At 41.0% G+C, this 20,908-nt stretch overlaps 1 protein-coding gene across 1 annotated transcript in view; it reads right to left on the reverse strand.

Annotated features, from left to right (window-relative positions):
- The window catches only part of abca2 (ATP-binding cassette, sub-family A (ABC1), member 2), a 203,868-nt gene that overhangs the window by 136,822 nt on the left and 46,138 nt on the right, over positions 1-20,908 (reverse strand). Inside the window, 2 exon segments of the mRNA XM_073466441.1 lie at positions 5,708-5,710; positions 6,108-6,201. Of these exon segments, the coding sequence (XP_073322542.1) occupies positions 5,708-5,710; positions 6,108-6,201 (97 nt within the window).

Consider the following 20,908-nt stretch of genomic DNA (forward strand, 5'->3'; position numbering starts at 1 on the left):
TTGGCTGTGAGTGTGGTTTGTCTTTTCCCACGTTCCATTTCAACGTCAGCATTTATTTCACTCATTTTCCTCCTTTAATTTCCTTTTGATTTTTTCCTCAATATATTGTTTGTGCATTTGAAACACATCCACAGGAAGAAATGAAATTCATCCAACAAATATCATCCATATTACACACAGCAGCAGAGCAGCAGCAACTTCAGAGACAGAGCGTTGATTCACATTTCACAGCATGGAGTAGATTCAGCATCGGAATGCATTGCGCCGAGGAACCCAATCCTCAATCAACCAGGCAATTGTTCCCAATGAACAAACAGCAGTCAATATGCAAGCTGCAATCCTTCCATTAATATACAGCTTCAATGGGCACATCCACAGGTGAGCTTACCTGACTGTAGTTCGCTTTGTCAGCGGCTCCTTACACTTGTTTTAACAGCCAGCGCCTACCTCCGTGCTTTATCTCCGATGTTTGTTTAATTTCATCCTCTTCCAATTTTCGTCCTCTTGATCTCAGCTCCGTTGCTCCGTCTGTTGATATTTGTAATTAATGCCTTTCGCTGAGAGACTGAGGTTGGGCCTGATTGTCTGACGCGCTTCACAAAAGAAATCACTGAGATTCGAAAATAAGTTTAACTTTTTATTAACGAAAAAACGATGATCAACTCATGACAAAGTGCATGAATTGATAATCAAAGTAATCACAGTGATCAAAGAAAAATAGCGGTCAACAAAAAATACGGCGACCCAGCTCACCCTCTCTCTCTTTCTGACAATGAGAAATGAACAGTTGCCTATATTAACTAATAATCCCACCCATATCCATGTGACCCACTATCCCCCTACTCAATATGACCACATAGTAGAATATCATAACCAAAACAAACAACACCAAAAGATAACAATATCCCTTCACCTTATTACTAATAGAAAAAAAAACATACTAATTCATTCATGGCTCCTACATATACTGTTGTATTTTCTTTCTAGTTTGAGGATGGGAGGTATCCATCCCTGACGAGCGATCGAGCTTTGGGTCTAAAGTACAATTAAAGTCACCCGCCAATATTATTTTACCAGGGAGGGTGGCCGACAGCAAAAACAAATTCTCAAAAAATGATGGGTTGTCATCATTAGGGCCATACACATTAACCAAATTGATATTTTCTCTCAAGAGAGTTCCCTGACCCACCACAAATCTACCAGCTTTATCATAAATAGTGTTGTTAACTTGGAAAGGCACCGAATTGTGAATTAATGCTGCATTCCAGTTACATGGGAAACCACTCGCCCGAGTTGCTCTTACGCGAGAACGTGACGTCATTTCCTGCCTTGTAGCACAAATAGCGTTCCTGTTTGTCTCGCTACACGACGAGTCGGAAGAACATGGACGCCATCAGGGTAGTAGCAGGCTAGTCATTGTTATTGTTATTGTTAGCTACATTAGCCTCTTTAGCAAACCAGCTCGAAAACAAAACTTTACATTGTATTGCACGCACAGGTGACCGGATTAAAGCAGCAATGTAATCAAATGTGTAAGAGCATTTAAAATCGACATTAAAACGACCAACTTGGTACAAATACAAAGAAAATACATCAATTACGGGCGCAGCCATCTTTGTTTGACGAGTCGTTTGTCTATCCTCGCTCAACTCGGTGTACTCGCAGGAGCACCGAGTCGGACAGTGGATATTCCGACCAAAAGGGGGCGTGCCTCGTGAAATGTCGCGAGACAGCTGCGAGATTTCCCACTTCGCAATTCGGGCGAGTGGTCTCCCATGTAACTGGAATGCAGCATAACACCATAACCCCTCTAGAGTGGGAAGGGAAACAGGACGCCAGCACTTTGCCTGGCCATCTCCTTCGTACTTTCACCAAGTCCTCTCTGAGTAAATGAATCTCCTGGATAAAAACTATCGATGACTTAAACTGATTAAGCCTGGTAATAACCTGCTTTAGCTTAGCCAATTTTACCATCCCCCTTACATTCCAAGACGTGAATTTAAAATTCTTATTTGAAGACATCTAAATGTAATAATATGTCATATTGTGCAGCATAGTATCATCTATTAGTCGTGGGTAAACCTGCTGATTTTCTCTATGTGTCATATTGGGAGTGCACCAGTAAAAAGCAAAACATTGTGAGGAGTACAGAAAGACAAACATAAAACAGGTGCAGTTGGGGTGCAGTTAAGAGCACACACTGATCCAGTGTAAACAAGGGAGCAGTTAGACCAAACCAAGCAGTCCTTATAGTAATAACTTTGAAAGGAAAACAAAACAAAACAGACCAAAACAAAACTGACAGGACATTTGTGTCCCCTGGCAAAAGTACATATTCTACACGAACAAGCATTTATGAAATGTTCAACATAGTCCTGGCATAGTCCTAATTCTCTTCCCGGAAAGCCGACGGTATAGTGAATATCCACTTCTCCAATAACCAGAAGTAAGCCCCTTTAAAAAGGGTACAAGGCAGTCTCCTTTCTTTTTAACTACTGCCACTACTGTTACAGAAGGATAATCAAGGATTCAGCAGTTCGCTTTAGTTAATCTGTGTGCCGTTTGTGTTCTTTAAACCTTGAATAAACTTGTCAGCATCTGCTGGGGTTTCAAACTCACGTGTTTGTCTATCGGACGACACTCGAAGCTTGGCAGGGTAAACTATTCCGTAGCGAATATTCAGAGATCTCAGCTGATGTTTTACCCCGTCAAAACACCTCCTTCGCCAGTGGAGCTCCGTCGATAGATCCGGGATGAACATGATCTCTTGACCGCCACACATTACTTTGACTTTGGCCCTGGCTGCTCACATCACTCGGACTTTATCTTGGAAGTTTAAAAACTTCATGATGAGGACTCTCGGTATGGTGGATTGATTAGGCTGTGTCTGGCCGGGCAGCCTGTGCGCTCTTTCGATGAAAAGTGGTGTCGGGAATGTAGCAGGTCCCAGTACTTCAGGTAGCCACTTCTCCAGGGAAGCAACCGCATCATTCCCTTCCATTTTCTCCGGCACGTTAACTAGTAGCAGGTTGGATTGGCGAGAGCGGTTTTCGAGCTCGTCAAGTTTGTTCGTGAGGAGAGTCACTTGTTTAACTAGCGCATCACACTTGCCTTTCTCTGAGTTAACGGTGTCCTCCACGTTGCTAATGCGCACTTCTGCTTCATCCATGAGTGCCAGAAGTCCTGCACATCCCTCTTGAATTGCTTTCAAGACCACATCAATCTTCGTGGCAAAGTCATTTCTGATCCCGTCGAGTTTCTGAATAACATCCATGTTATGGGCCATTCCCGTATCCATGTCCTCTGCTTGAAGCACGGGGCTAGCATCGCCTGTTGAGTTAGCTAGGCTGTTAGCATCTGAGACGTCGTCCTCCTCAGTCGGGGAAGAGTTTGCTTTAAGCTTGTTTTGTACTTTCTTTGTTGGCATATTGTCGCTGGTATACTGTAATAAGTCGCCACCAACGTTCAGTATCACTGTTCGTGAGGTTGAAGGATAATTTACAGGATTTTACTCCTATATTGGCAGGAGCTCACAAAAAGACGTCCGCCTACTCCAGCGCCATAACCACGCCCCGAATATTACCTCTTTAAATGTTTTGTTCACAGTAAGTTTAATTACGTTTCATCATTCCTGGCTTCCTTCCTCACTCTCAGACATCTTTTATGCCTAAAAGTAATCTTAAACGTAAAACAGATTCTTGTTTAGGAAGGCACTGTCAAATTGGAGATCATGTTAGATTGGAAAACGCCTGTGTTGTTCTAGAGGCAATGGAACGACATAATGAGGATTTATTTGTCCAGCAGGTCCTTATCAAAAAATGACAGCATAGATTCTTACTTACCCGGATTGGATAAGTCATAAAATGAAAACGATTTTTTATGGAAAGTTTGCTGAGGAGTCTCACAGCCTAAGGAAAGAAGCTGCTCTGTTGTCTGGAGGTACAGCACTACAACAACGTTTACTTTGTCTGATCATCATTATATTTCAGTTCATCTTACATAGCGAAATACAGTATAAACACAATACCTCATTGAGTCACATACAAGACATAACTTAAAACACAACCTAAACCAAACCTGCCTGTCGCTGGTACAATGCAACCTTTGTTTTGGGAGTGTTGATATACAGTGTGTCGTTTTAGGAGTCGACAGCAATTGACCTATTTATTTATTTAGGTATGAGGATGTGATAATGACAAGAAGAGAAAGAAGTAGAATAGGAGGAAGAAGAAGAGGAATCTGCTTATCAACACTGCCCTGGACACAGCCACACCATCTTTTTTACATTTGTTTTGTATCAATTATATTATAATACAGGGATTTTACTTCTCTACTTCCAGTACATCCATGACTAATGGAAGATACACTTCCTAAGAACATTTTTCATCATTCAGTGGGTTCGTATTTGTAACATGCCTTAAAGAAAGAAAAATCGATTGGAGCTGCTGAGTGACTGATATGTGCTGGATCAGGATTAGGCAAACATAAAGTGTATACACACAGACAGAAAACACGCCCCAACAGGATTAACACATCCAGTTAAAAGTAAGTCAGGAGATGTTTTCATTAATGTATCATGTCAGCCAGGATCAGGTGTGAGGGTAAAATGAATGACAACACTTACACACTGGTCCATCCAACATGTTGAGAACATGCATAACATACAGGAAAGAAAGAAACACAGCCAGAAAGAGAGAAACAAAAAGAAAGAACAGCAGAAACAAGACAAAGATGTAAAGAAGTAAAAGAACAAAGACAAAAAACATCAGAATAAAGTGGGTACAACTGCTACAATGGCTGATAGCAACAGTAGGTGCACTAAGAAACTAAAACATGAAAAAAGGACATGTGTAACACAAGACTAAAGACTGAACTAAGGACAGAAATGTGTAGCACATGGTGGGAAGCAAACCACATATTTGTAACAGCAGCAAATTAGCAATACTGTACGTGTTTGCCTGCTTTAAATGCATGATGGCGCTGCACAGAACTACATAATCTTTATGCCTGCAGGGAGATCTAAGCAAACATGAGTCAGCAGTAGCTTTCAGCTTAATACATGTAATGCGGCGGGAAGGGCAGAAGGCGCCATTCTAACGCCAGTATACCTTCTCTCCATCCACCCTTCCCTCATTCCCTCAGTGCCTTCCAAACAACTCTTTTCCTCAGAACGTTTATGCTGACATCACTGTTGGAGATAGTGAGGAGATATTGGTAGTGAAATGTACCTTTAAACCAAACACATGGCTGTTTACTGTGTCTACCTCACTGAAATCACATCACTATGACAGAAGAAGCACACACACACAGAGACTGGTCTGTTAGAACTCTGGCCCTGCCCACATGCACACAGCTTTGTTTCTATGCCTTTTGGCATTCGTACACATGTAAACAGCGTTTCAGGTCAAGAAAAAAAGGATCTTTTGGAAAACTCCTTCCAGAGTGAAGATGTCAAGAAACTCAGTTTTCAATGTTAACTTCTAGATGGGCAGAAACTGGGATTTAGGAAAGGATGATGCAGATATCCAAGATTGCTTCCTCATTCAATCTTATCAGCAACAAAAACAGCCGTTGCCAATGTTCTTTTTTTATAAAAATAGCATTATCCAGGAGGATTCTGTAAAGAGCAGTCATGTTTCTCATCTTTTTTGTCCTGTTTTGAGGAAAAATGACCTCTTGCCTCGATACCACCCCTGGTACTTGTTACACACTGTATTGAATAAAAAACAAACAAACAAAAACAAACAAACAATAGAAGTAAAATTAAAAAATCATTCAGAATATTTTCTGCAACCAAACACAGAGTATAAAATCTACTTCCTGTTTACACCAACAGACACATGCCCAGTGTGCGTGAATGCCCGTGATATGTGTTTTCAGGTGTGTTAGTATGGACGGAGATCATTTTCAGAAACTGTGTTAAAATACTCATCTGGACACAGGTTGTTTCTGTTTTCACAAATATCTGTGTACATGTGGACAAGGGAAACCTTTACAGGTGGAGCAACAAGTCAGTGGTCAGTTCAATTTAATAATTAATAATACTGAATGAGGGTTATATGAAAACAATGTGATTTTATCAATAGGACCCATTAATGTCTGCCTACCTTCCTTGACAGGAATCGCTGGCTTCTTCTGCCTTAGACCCAGGAGGATGAAGAAGAGGACCAGTGGGATGAATATCTCAAAGGCCAGCACCCACTGGAGAGGAAAAAAGACAGATTTTTTTTTTTTTTTTCAAACATTATTTGTGCTGTATTTCAAAACACACAGCAGTTTCAGTCCAGTGATCCTGCTACAAGGTCAACCTCAGTCTTGGTTCTTTACCATGACTGACTCCTTGTCAGTTCCCATCGCCCTGCCTGTGGATCACATTAAGGAATAGGTTGAGTTTACCTAAATATCGATCCATCACATCAGGAAGGGAGTGTGAGGTACGTCCAGTCTGCTTAACATGCAGTATCCGCTCATAGCTGCCAAGGCCAAAACCTTTACAGTTTTTCTCAATTGTTTACACACAAATACTGGTACTTGAGACACAATGACCACAACATGTAACTCATGCACCAACCCCCTGAACCAATTCTGCGAAACTACAAGGACAATTCCTGCTTTACACTCAAATTGCAGTTCTAAAACACACTTTTTTCTAAACACTACACACAATTCTCTGCATTTGGCACAATTTTCATGAAGAAAATCTCTTGTTTTCACAAGGAACACACTGTCATTCAAAATTCTAAAGTTAATTGCCCTACTATGCACACTGACTCATCACATGGGCAAACACTTGTCACACAGTTTTACAATTAGCAATCAGAGCTTTAGCATAAAAGGGCAACAGGTGAGCTCTTCTGTTTTGGAGCAATGGATGCCAACATTGGAAACAGAGGCAGAGCCAGAGCCAGAGGAGTGAGAGTAAAAGGAGTAGGACGGGGAGGACGAGGAAGAGGAAGGCCAAGGACCGTAATCTCTGATGAGATCCGAGCCACTTTGGTTGACCATGTGGTCAACCATGGTCTAACAATGAGGGAGGCTGGGCAAAGAGTACAGCCAAATTTGAGCAGGTACACTGTAGCATCCATCATCCGGACTTTCCAAAATGAGAATAGGTAAGAAATCTACTCTCACTAGAAAATTGCAGTACTGCATATCAATATTGCCTGTGGACTGTTCTGTAGTATTTGGGAAATGTATTCCTACTTTGTATTCCTACACAGTATTTACAGTATTTTACTATTTGTATGGCAGAACTGAAAGATTACCAACACAAGGTGGTCGGGAACGTCTTCTGTCTCCTCAACAGGAAACTGAAATCACGAACATGGTCCTAGAAATTAACGCCATAACATTACGACAAATACTAAGAAAAATAATAGAAAACAATGAGATATTTCAAAATATTGACAGGGTAAGCTTATCAACACTGGACCGTGTCTTGCGCAGAAATAATCTGAGGATGAAGCAGGTCTACAGGGTGCCATTTGAACGCAATTCAGAAAGAGTCAAAGAATTGTGATATAACTATGTGCAAGTGAGTCCTATACAATCCCACAATTGATGCATACTCTCAACACTGTATAAATTATACATATTTCAGTATTGAAATCATAATGATTGTGCTTCACAATAGTGACCAATCCATGTCTATTTCTGATATTGTCATGTGTGTTTCAGAGAGTCCTTGAGCTAGAGGTGGCTGCAGTGGAGCACCAGTTCATCTTCATTGATGAGGTTGGATTCAACCTCACAAAAAGTCGAAGGAGGGAAAGGAATATCATCAGCCAGCGTGCCATTGTTGAAGTCCCTGGCCAGCGTGGAGGGAACATCACAATGTGTGCAGCGATTACCCACCACGGCGTCATCCATCCCCATGCTACCCTTGGCTCCTACAACACTGCCCATCTGATCACATTCACCCTACACAACACACTCATTCCACCAGATCAGATAGACGGCCCAGAGCAGCTCAGGTACGTTGTCATTTGGGACAATGTAAGTTTCCACCGGGCTGCTCTGGTTCGTAACTGGTTCACTGCCCACCCACGCTTTTTAGTTGTTTATCTCCCTCCATATTCTCCATTCCTCAATCCTATTGAGGATTTTTTTTCTTCCTGGAATGGAAAGTGTATGATCAAAATCCACAAATGCGTATACTCCTTCTCCAAGCTATGGAAGACGCATGTGGAGATATAGCAGTTGATGCTTTTCATGGCTGGATTCGCCATGCTAGGCGATATTTTCCCCGCTGCTTGGCCAGGGAAAACATTGCTTGTGATGTGGATGAGGTGCTGTGGCCAGACTGAAACAGAAGAGAGGATGCAGCATAGTTTTTTTTTTTACTGTAACTGTATACAGTAAATTCTTCTGTTGTTTTGTATGTAGACCACTGTATGTGCAACTTTGTGTTGGTTGGGATGTACACTGTGTACATTGTTTTTGTGGGAAAAATAAAATATATTTGTTACCGTGTATTTGTGTGTTCTGAGTATAAAAACAATATTCTCAAATATTTACTATTTACTTTACAACACACTTATGTATGTAATGTCTGTAGTAAGTGTAACACTGAACAAAAAAAAGGCCAAAGTCATTATGATGAATGGAGAAGTGTTTTCCATTCATCATAGTGTTTTACATTGAGCACATCAGTGTTCAACTGGTTCTTATAAATGTCTATTCATATGATGGTTTGTGTGTGTCATTTGAAAACAAAATACCATTTTGAGAAGAAATAACATTGTTTTGAATGTAAAGTTTCATCCTGCAGGAGAATTGAGGGGTTTTGCCCATTGTGTGTGTGTGTTTTCATCTGTGTGTAGAGTTCTGAGAGTATGAGGCATGCTTTCAGAAAATGTGTGTAAACAATCGAGAAAAACTGTAATAGTGGCAGTCGTTTTAAAGAAGGATGTGTAGTGCACATCTTGCACCGTTTGCAAATGTCATTGCCCACTTAGTGTGCACAGTTGGCATACTGTTTAAAGTACACTCACATAAACTCACACTGATGTTAGCAAGCTTACAGGACCTTTTGTCTTATTACACAACCACCTCACCGGGCCTGATTATGAGCTCATATTTTATATCTGATCAATACCACAAAATACCAAGTGAATTCAACCATACTAATGGCTTCCCCCTCCATCTTCAGCCTGTAATCCCATTCATGCTTTCTGTTTTTCCTTTTCCCACTGTAGGAAAAATACTATCAGCAGCAAAGAATTCAATTAGTCAGCCTCTCAAGTGGACACACAGAAGAAAGAGGAGAGGAGAAGAGAGGAGAGGAGAGCTGTGGTAGAGTTTACATCCGGTGCTAACATTTATGGTAAGTGTTTGTGAGTAATGATTATTGTTTTGAGAACTAATATCAGGTCATTTTAAGTAACCCATTAGTGCAGCTATTACCTCACTGAATTGGAGCTTGTATAAGCTGTTGAGATTTTCTAGCATGGACAAAATTGTAGTTTTTTTTTATGTTGGCTTCCAAGTAAAATCCTGACAAGAAAATTAAAATTACAATTAAAATACTTTATTATTCAATGACATAGTGACAAAGTAAATGGAACAACCTCAGGATTGGACCGGAGAGTGTTGGCGATTGACCATGCACCCAGTTTAAGTGATACGACCAGGAAACGAGTGGAGAAACAGTGGAAGGCTGGTCAAGCTCGCAAAGGTTCAGGTAAGGCCTGCATCCTTCTCTTACTGTTACCAGTGAATCACACCTGTGTGGCTGTGACGTCACCCCCTGAACACATATGTTTGCTGCTCATACACAAACTCATCCTTTGTAGTGACTGAGGTCAACCTTCACCACCAGTGACCATGAATGGCTCCAATATCTTTCTTAACAAAGCCCTGATTATTACAGATGCACAATATGGATTTATTTTGCAGCGAATACCGATAAAACAAACTGCTTTTCATGGTTGATACTGATAAGATATCTAATAATTTCATACTACCATACTATCAACCAGGAAGTACACCTCCAGCAACTGAAGGGCTGAAGGGCTCCTCTGCCACTTTATCCTCCATAATCGTTATAACACGTTGTCTGATGACGAGGCCACATGAGGGCACTGAATCTTCTGTCAGGAAACATGATGACAAACTTTCTCTCTGCTTGTGTGTCGGATATGACAACATAGTTCTTGTTACACTGTCAGCACAGAACCATGGGAACCATGATGTCTTTGTGTGTCTGTCTTCAACATCCACACACACATGCACAGCTGTTGTGTGTGTGTGTGTGTTTCTGTCTGTGAAGGTCATGACAGACAAACAGGCCTTTGAGACAGAGACAGAGGGCACTGACAGACATACTTACATTATCAAATACACTGAAATAACAGGACTCTACACATGATTGCACACAGATACAAACACTATATAAAAGAGGACTAAAAGTAACATTGAATACACACTTTAGTCATGAGGCTGACAGTTATAACAAAGTTATAAAACTAAATATGTGTATTGATGTCAAGTAAATGTAGACTGCAGGCCTCATATAACACAGGCACTCTGTATAAAAGCAGCCATCAAGAGGACTGTTGGTCTCTTGTTATAATTCCTGTATTGATTTCCATGCCTTGGAAGAACAAAAGCAAACGTCTGATTTGAATAAGAAAACAGGAGAGTGCTCTGTGAGAGCGTCTGCTCCTGCAGTTTCCCTTCACTTCTAAATATTAGAGGTCACATTTTCTGCAGGCATCATCTCACTATCAGTGCTGCCCAGGACCTCAACTCCCACTTTAGCTTTGTTTTTTCCCTCTTAAAACTGCACTTATTAATATATTTATGTCACCAGTGGACTATCTGTAATGTGAAACAGGTTACTTGTAGTGATGAAGCCACTGATAATATAAACTACTCTATAGCCAGAGCGCGTTCATAGAACATGCTAACCGTGAACTAAATGTATCTGTTTCCCGCGAGAGTTAACAGCTCTCATACAGTATACTGTTTAAAGGAAGTCAGTTTTTAATGGAAGAGGGTAACGTTTCATACATTATTAAGATCCACCCTACTCTTCTTCTGATTGGTGCATTGGTGATTGGTGGGCAGCTAACAATCATACTAACAACTTTTTTGTTTTGTTTTTTTACATCTTCATACTTCTCTATCACAGAAGCCATTCAGTGTTGGATTTATCATTACGGATTTATTTTACAAAGTCTTCATAGACGCTACAGGTCAGGGCTGGATAACAATGCTGCTGAAAGTGATACAGTCACACCATAGCCCTCGTTAGCAAGACGTTATCCTTCTGAGCAAAAGAAACGGAAATCACTGATATGCATGATATCAATGTTGCAACAATATTATCCAGATTATTTTTGGTACTTTCACAAAGTATTAACACAATGAGCTTTTTAATAAATAACCATCAGTAATGTGTAAGTATATGGGGCGTCCCATGTAGACTTTGTCCTCGCTGCAGCGGCCCCGGGTTCAAGTCCCGGCCTGGGGCTCTTTGCTACGTGTCGCTCCCCCTCTCTCTCATCCTGTTTCCTGTCATGTCTTGAACTTTTATCAATAAAGCCACATAAAGGCCAAAAAAATACTTAAAAAAAAAATAAAAATGTGTAAGTATATAATGACTAAGTGGGAAAAGGCAAGTATTAGAGCAAGTAGTACAATCTGGTAAGTTCAGAAAATGACATCACTTTACTGTAATGCAGCCTTTAAAACCAGGAAAAGACAACTGCATGTCATATCACGATATCCAAAATCTAATAGGATATATAGTCTTGTATCAGAATAAAGATATATATGGTTTATATTGCCAAGCTCTAGTTGAATGTAAATGTAACGTGCTATGTATGTTAGGATTGGGCGATTGGACGGATATATCGTCTATCGGGGATAGGCTCAACCCATCACCGGTTGGTTTGTTGGAGACAATATTTTGTACTATTTCTGACATTTTATTTTGCTATATTAATGGTGTGCATCCTTCCTTCCATCCTCCGAAAATTTCACTCAATAAATAATTAACCTGTAAGCGCTAAAAATAGGAACGGGCAAAGTCTGTGGTTTTCCCTCTGTGATTAGAAAGGAGTCGAGGAGGAGCAGAACTGACCTGCGCAAAGAAATGCTAGCAGACCGTCTAGGGAGCGGGCACACACTGCAGAGTTGGGAATAAATTTAACCTATACGCAAGTTCAAAAACTGTTAGAACAATGCAACGTCCAGCATAACCCTTATCCATATTTTTCAGGCACAAATCTGCTTCATCCCTGAAGCACTTGTCTGGTGAGAGAAAAAAAACGCTGTAGCCTCTAAGATTAAACACTCAGTGAATCTCTCAGTGTATGAACAACAGTGACTAAACCAAAGTGCATAAACCTACAAGTTTATATTTAAGCTGTCGTGGCAAAATAGCCTACAGCTCATAAATATCTCAGGGACATTTATTTAGATTTATTAAAAAGTGTAGCCTTAAACTTTGGGCTGTAATGTTTGAGTGAAATTATCATTTCACATTTAAGACAGTGAATGTCAAAGGGTAAGGTAAAGACAAATTTATTCAAACAGAATAAATATTAGGTCCACAAAAACCACACAGCAATCACGTAGGCTAATGATATGAATATAAATAGCAACAACAACTGAGCGTCTCTTGGTTTGAGCATAGCGTCCTCAGCAGGAAGGTGTATTCCCCACCCACTGCACATGCGCAAATATATCGGCAATTGACGGTGGCTGGTTGGAAAATTTCAACATATTGCCCAACCCTAATATACAGTATGTATTACTCCGATACTGCTAAAAGTAAAACAGAAGAATATGGAAAAAATTTACCTGAATTAGTTCATTTTAATCTGTATGAAACAATCCTCCTGGATCCACATTTGTTACATATATTTTATTATAATTTACTTGCATCAGACATTGTTGTTCTGCTCTGTACACGTGACATCTGTTGCATGTCTGTCTATCCTGGGAGAGCGATCCCTCCGCTGTGGCTCTTCCTGAGGTTTTTACCATCTTTTTTTTCCTCCTGTTAAAAGGGTTTTTTAATTTTTTTAATTTGGGAAGTTTTTCCTCACTTGAGTCGAGGGTCTAAGGACAGAGGATGTTGTTCACTGTACAGACCGTAAAGCCCACTGAGCTGTGTGAATGTTATTTTGGGCTATTCAACTAAAATTGATTTGATTTCAACCAAACTTTGAGCTAATGCTTGTGAAGTCTGAACTTGCACATCAACATCTGTAGCTTTGTGGCATCTTTAGGCTCACTGTTATGGTCTTTGGGCCCACAAACTCTGCTCATCAAACTTGTTTCCAGCAGCAGCAGCAGCAAACATGCTAACATCGTTAGCATTGTCAGCTTGTAGCTAACATTAAGTAGCTAGCTATGATAGACTACTGCTGTATGAAACATATTTACATGTAACGTTACCGTTTACACGCAGGCCAACGTTTACACGTACTGTGGATCTAATCCATATAGCAGTGTTCACACATGCACTGCTACCCTGGGCTGTTTGGACATTAGCCAGACGAGCTGTATGTGAGAGGCGGACTAATTCTTGTGTGCTACACGTGTGAGAGGCCAAGTCCACTGTTCGGAGGTCCTGGGAAGATTACATATATATGTGAATATAGTTTGCAAAGTAGTTGTAAGCAGATTTCGTTAGAAGGTATTTATGTGATGTTCATTCATATAGTCTTTTAACTGGACGTTTTACAAATGTGCTGATGTAGCCTGTTTCAGTGTCCTATAGTTATGAGAAGGACATCAGTTCACAGTAGTACCATATCCTGATGTTTCCACTATTTTTGCAGAGTCTCTCTGACCGGTGAGTGTAACTTGATGCTGATAGCAACATGGATCAGACCACTGTTATTCATGTAACATTTACATAGTAAGCATTTTTTAAGGAAGCATTTCAATTCATGATCTGACGGTCAGCTGACCACAGTAGAATGTGGGAAACTGCACACAATGCACCTACCAACCCCTTCAAATAATCACTTGCCACCCATCACATAAGCTTCCTAGATGTCTAACCCCAGACTTCTATTTTTTACTTTTCAATAACATTTTTATGCCCCATTAACACAGATGTAACTTTGTCTTGTAAACACATAGAAATGTGCCTTTATGTCCTATAAATACATTTAGTTTTCAATCCATATCCAGTTTTCTGTAATAATTATAATTTTTGCAGAAATTATGACTTTTCAGTCACAGGTTTTGAGGAGTTGTACAGGTAAAGTTAAAAGTTTCAGTAAGATGGAACTCCTTTCTCTCATGCCAGGTACTCAACAAAAAAATACAGAAAGTAAAACTTGTACAAACTACTGTCAAAATGCATAGTAAATAATAACAATGTGAAACTATGTCTGTTTCACTCTGAAAGTGAAATTTTGCTAACCCCCCAAAAGACTGGTAAAAAGGAAATGACGGTAAATTGCGTAATTCTGATGTAACAGAGGCTATTTCTGGTTGATGTCAGGAATATTTGTCACTGCATAAAATGTTGTGGTGTTATAATAAATTGAAAATAATTTCAAGGTCCTTGAAACTGTATTTACTGTCATTCTTTCTACAGGAAAATCACTGCCAAAACAGTAGAGGATTGTGACATCAGCAGCCTAACCTGTTGGCCAACACTGATCTGTGTTTATTACCAGTCAAGAAACCTCTGAATGTCCTTCCTGTATATCAGCGGTTCTCAAAGTGTGGGGCGCGCCCCACTGGTGGGGAATAGAGACGTGACAGGTGGGGCGCGACAAACGGGAGGAAATTTTCCTTTTTATGCCTATTTTTATCAATGCCTTTCTTTAATGACAACAAAGATCATATCAATAGTCACTGTTCCTGTCGCCGCGGTGGTAAGCGCGGCCCGCTAGCTCGATAGCTGCGTCTGGGACTCCCGAGTGTAGCCAGGTCTCAGTGATTATAATCACACAACTCTCCTGGACGAGTGACCATGTTGATAAGCGAAATCGTAGTTCATCCATTTTGTTGTTAAGAGACCTGACGTTGGCAACGAAGAGGCTGGGGAGCGGTGGTCTCCTGGGATTCCTCTTTAGTCGAGCAAGAGTGCCGCCCTGGCAGCCCCGCTGCTGCTTGCGCTCCCTCCGCAGGCTCCGCCGCCTGCCACTCAGTATGATCATCCACGGAGGCCCCGATGGTCTGGCTATCTCCGCTGGTATCCGGTGACTATGTGGGAAAGTATCCATATCGGGTAGTTGTTGTTGCGTGATCCCGATTTGTAATAGGGATTCACGACTGTACTGTATTAAGTTTGATCTACCTGAGCGAAATTCCCAGAGTGCGATCAGAACAACAACAAACATTTATACTCCGCCAGCAGATGATATTGTGGATGTATCTCTCAAATGCATACCGAAGACCATTCTGTCGGCTTCTCTCTGATATCACCAAACAGTTTTTCCAGAAATTTGTCGTAATTTCCTTTGGAATATCTCTTATTGATATCACTGAAAACTCCATATTTCTTATGGTAGGAGCGAAAGCTTGACAGACATAGCAACAGTAACTAAGGGGGGCGGGGCTTAGCGAACGGTCAATTGTAGAGGAACAAACTTTCGCGCGGATGTTAAGCTTGGCGTAATTCATTAGCATTGTGTTGGGGCGATGGGGGCAGGTGGGGCTTGAAAATTCCCCCTTGTCCAAAGTGGGGGATGACCGAAAAAGTTTGAGAACCACTGCTGTATATAGTTGTTTATGCCAATTGTACTGTATATTGTCAAAACGATAAAAGGTATACTATTTTTTTGTGATGTTTATTGAATCTTTTGGAACACATGTAAATAAACAAGAGTCTAACCTAATTCAGTTGTTATCATTAGTGCATCATGTAAAGTGTAAGAACTGTAATAGGTTGGTTGTTTATGCTGGAAGTGTAAAGAAAAGGCATTTATCATTTTCAAGACTTTATTCAAACAATTTAGAGATAATGCAAAACAAGGAGTAAATACAGAACGAGAAATAAATAGTGTCAGGCAGAGTTCAGCACTTGATGCGATTGCTCCAAACGTAGTCCTTGAATTCTGGCCTGTAAAACAACAGATGAGCAACATGATTAGATATTTTTATGGAACAGAGCTTGACTGTCCTCAGGATGCTGTGAACATATACACTTTCAATGGTCAATACTTTAGACATTCCTGGACAAAACTGTACAGATGTCCCAGTTTATATTATATTTTGGTCATTTTATCTATTCATGCTAGGGCTGGGCGATATGGCCTCAAATCAATATCACGATATATTGAGCAACTCACCTCGATAACGATAAATGAACGATAAGTAAGTATTTGTACAGTCAAACTAACCAAAAGCTTCTTATTGATCATTATAATGTTTCAGGGCGTTCCTGTAACCATGGTAACTCATGGTGCCAGAGGGGAGGGAGAGACGCTGAATGAAGCTGTTTACACAGATACACTGCAGACAAAGTCCAGACTATAGTTGTTATTTCACACATGTAGCACACAACAGGAGACTCTCCGTGTCAGACGAGTTCTCACGTGCTGACTAAACTCAGCTGATAACGTAGCAGCGCGACGAGTCCTTGCTAGCTAAGCAGCTAAACTTTAGCGCCGCTCCGTGTTGAGATCCCGCCCTGTGTGGGTCACTACACTGTCATTGGTCAGGCGCGCACACGCTGTTAACGATACCATTGGCTGTAGAGTGTGACAATCTGTCAATAAACATAAGCCAACAGTTCTCCTCCGATCTACATTGATCTCACAAGTCGCATCTGTGAAGTTTGAATGATGGAAATCCGTTGTAGCGATGGAGAACTTTAATCCATGTTAAAAGTATAAAATAACTTAAATTTCCTTCAAACAAAAAGTATTAAAAATACAGTCTCTTATAAAGAGATTCGACTACCGCAGCCGCAGCAGCAGCCGCTTCATCTTTTGAACCGGCGTGCTCCATTTTCTCCGTCTCACCGTCTCTTTCCCTTCTTGTAACAGACTGGATGGCGTGGAGTCACGTGACTACACACGCTGTATACGTCGTACAGCCGAGCGTCTTAAAGGGACATGAACATACTGGTAGCCTACCTACACACACAGCCAAACAAGACAAAAACGACTTTTCTTTTTTTTTTTTAAACACCGAATATACCGACAGGGGCAAAATGACGTCGGTTATCGTCGTAAATTTCGGTATCGGTAAATTTTCGGTTTATCGCCCAGGCCTAATTCATGCTTTATCTTTCTTACTATTTGACAAAAAATGAGATTCTGATTAGGGTGCTTGTGTGTCCAAGTTACATGCCTGGTCAATATACTTCACAAACACAAGTAGTTTAGTTGTAGGTGGTGTTTATCAGAAAAAAGTACCAGTAATGTTCTACTTTAGATACCTGCTCATGTGCAAACCTTTGAGTTTGAAGGTCTTCTACCGTATGTCATCTTTTCTGAGAACATCTGCTCCTTGACCTGTCGCCCTCCCACATCCACGGCCTCTGCCTCCACTTCCTCGGCGTGTCCTCTTCATCAGAGTCAACGATGTTCTCATCGTGGAAGCTCTAACACAACATGCAAAACATCGTATCATCATGAGTCCAATACAATATTCACGTTTGTCTGTGAATCACTGAGGGAAACAGAAAAAGCATGTAGCAGGCCCACCACTAATCTTGATGTTTTAGCTTTGCCCTATCTAACGTTACCATAGCCAGCTGCTGCTAGCTAACGGCATTAAGTTACAACATCAAAATACACTTTCAAAACACTTTCTGAATGCTAACAAAGCTAGCTTGACAGCTATCAATAATAGCAATGGCTTCGTTTGTTGTTTACGTTCAATATGATAATATTAGGTGTTTACTTACAAGTGAATGAGACATGATGTAGCTACTTGTAGTTAGATTTTGTGATGAAAAAAATGCACCGATACACTCTCCTCCTCACTGCTCGTGAGGACTCGGACTCCGTCAGCGGGAATCGGTAGTTGTTGGACGGTGCGCGTTCATGGTTTGGGGGGAGTGGCTTTGGAGAGAGGCCTGAGTGCAGGGGGTGGGGTTCACTGGCCGGATACTTTACAAAACCTAGCCTGGGCTTGACGGTTTTTCCAATTTACCAACCCCAGCTTTAAGCTACGTGTATTTGTGAGTTTTTGGACCGCATTTGCTGCTGTTTTACACTGTAAAACACTGTGCTTGCTGCTTGTTTTTCTTTATGCTCATCACAAGCTGATTTGAGCCTCTCAACTTTGTGGAGCTAAGGGTTAGCTTTGCTGCCGTCTCAGCGTTCAATAAGCCACATTTCAATCAGGGCGAAGGTGTTCTGTTCCGTCATGATTGGACTTGGTGGTGGCCTGTTCTGTACTTTGTTTTTCAGAGGTGCTTGGTGAGGCTGGGTGTGGCTTTCTGCTGGCCGGAGCTGTGCCTGTCCACACACCTGCAGCACATTGGACTTAATTAGCACCTGCTCTTATACCCAGACCTTCCCTCTGCACGCTGCCTGATTACTGTCGCCAGGTCCAGTGGTACTTGATTTCTCTCAGTGTCTCTAGAGTACATGTGTTTAGAAGCTTTCTTAAAACTTCACTCGCCAGCACTTTAATCCCACTTCTCTCCTCTTCCAACCCTAACCATGGTCTCCTCTTCCAGTGTGACCGGACCATTCCTGAGGACCAGCTCCACTATCACTCGCCACCCAATCCTCCCGCACCTCTGCCACCCTGCACAACCCTGACAGCCTTAGCAGGCTATCTGCATAACCATGAGTATCCCCTTGCATCACCTGTGGATCCACCTGCCTGCGCCTGAGCTCACCACCTCTACCTGCCAGCGATTCCTCTTGTGTTCAATAAATTCACCTTTCAAATCTGCTCCCTGTTTGCTGTGAATTTTGGGTTCACATATTCACCACTACAGCTTTGACTACTCCAAACTGGGACTTTCAGAGTAAGTGCATTCCTGACCCCCGCAGGGAAATCTGTTACTACTGGTTTTCCATATTTTTAATGTCTTTACTTATACTTTTTTTTTTTTTAATAAAAACATAAAAAATGCTCACTGGGGATGAAAAGTCTTGTTAAGTAATCCATTAATCAGCATAGCCATCTAGTTGGCCTCATCGCGATGGCTACCTTTCAAATAGCAAGGATATGCTTGTCAACAGAGTGGATCCTCACTCCTAATCATGATTCACTTGTCAATGCATGATTCTTGATGCACCTCAATGTATGGCATCTTGAATATTCTATTGCTGCACACAGCTACTTTTTCACCATTTAAATTCCCCTTTTATTCAAGTCCTTTCAATAATCCAACTACAACAGTCTACTATATAAAAGCTGCATGTTTCTAATACCAGTATCAGTGTTACCCACCTCAGTACATAAACATGAAAAAAAAAAAAAAAAAGACGGTTCTGGCTTAATGGCTATGCACTTCTCATGGTCCATTTGTGAATCGTAGGGTTGGTCAGACAGCTCGTGCTCGTGTTCGTGCTTGTGCGTAAAATTTCAGGATGATTAAGATGTATGAGGAAAAGACACGTGGGAACAGACGTACGTGGGATTTCATAAATCTGACAAAAAGGCTGCTATTGCATTTTTCCTGTTTTGTGTGTACAAAGATTTCTACACCAGAATATACAGAGTTTTAGACATTTGGCCCCTGGTCAAACAGAAAAACTTACGATAAAGCAACAAATCTCTTCTGTCTTTTATTCTCCCGCTCTCTTTTTTTCTGTGTTTTACATTTTACAAAACATTGCACACCCTGGCACAAACACACACAAAAGCCTCTGCTGATTGTAGAATCATTGCTATTCATCATCTACAGACGTCTGTGCTGCACACCAGTGATGCCATTCAAAACACTTGGAATCACAACGAACCCAATGTTTGAGTCAGAGTGGTTGGGAGGTTGGACAACCCGCATAGTCAGACAGAAAAAGGTCCTTTTGAGGATATTGATTTACACAGGGACTTGCATCTCAGAGGAAGCATGTCTTACTAATAATAACTAACTTATTAATATACGGGTGCCCCCAATTCTGGTCCTTTATATGCAAACCAGGTAACTGGGGGTGTGTTTAGAGCCATTTATAGTGAATTGTGGGGATGGTCAGACAGCTTGTGCATAAATTTTCAGGATGATTGAGATGTATGAGGAAAAGATATGTGGAAACAGACGTGGGGTTTTAGACGCACGTAAGACGCACTTTAGACACAGAAGCAGACAGGCTGGTACAGCCAAGCTTTTTACATTATAAAAACAGTTTAATGTATTTGATTTAATGCTGAATTTACAAAAAGGCACCAATGATTTAAAATTTGCGGTAGCAAAGTTTCAAAAACTTTGATGAGTTTCTCCTCACTCAAAAACTCTTAAATAACACATCTGGTAATACTGTGGTTACTAGTTCAATGGCTGGTGAATGGCTGAAACAGACAATGTGTTCACAAAATTCTGCTGCTAACATTGGCAGGCTAAGAGCACACAAACATGTCATTTGCACAGTGCATAATCCATTCTGCCTGTTGTTGTGGCTTCTTCTCCTTCTTCTTGTTTTGTGGAGGACGTCAGTTGAGGCAGTGTGTCTGGACCACTCCTGAATTTCATTTTGACCTTTTAGAAAAGTGGCAAATCCAAAATACGCGTGTGTGCGACTTCATAGAAAATCTGTTTGCATGAGTGAGTTCTTGAGCCCGCATGAGCCCACTGTCCACTCGAAACAAAAATGGTGACGAACATGAACACATCTGTTCATTAACAGCATGTCAGATTGACTGATGAATTGAAAACAAAATGGCAGTTCAGTCTGATTATCAGGCTACAGCCCCTGAAGGCTTTCATGTACACGACACTGTGCAATACCACAGTGCTGGATGCACAGTTTATTTCAGCGGGGATATTCATTTTAGTTTCATTGTGTTTTGTCAGGACCAAGTC

The sequence above is a fragment of the Pagrus major genome, chromosome 5, assembly GCF_040436345.1.
Source record: "Pagrus major chromosome 5, Pma_NU_1.0".
Classification (NCBI taxonomy): Eukaryota; Metazoa; Chordata; class Actinopteri; order Spariformes; family Sparidae; genus Pagrus; species Pagrus major.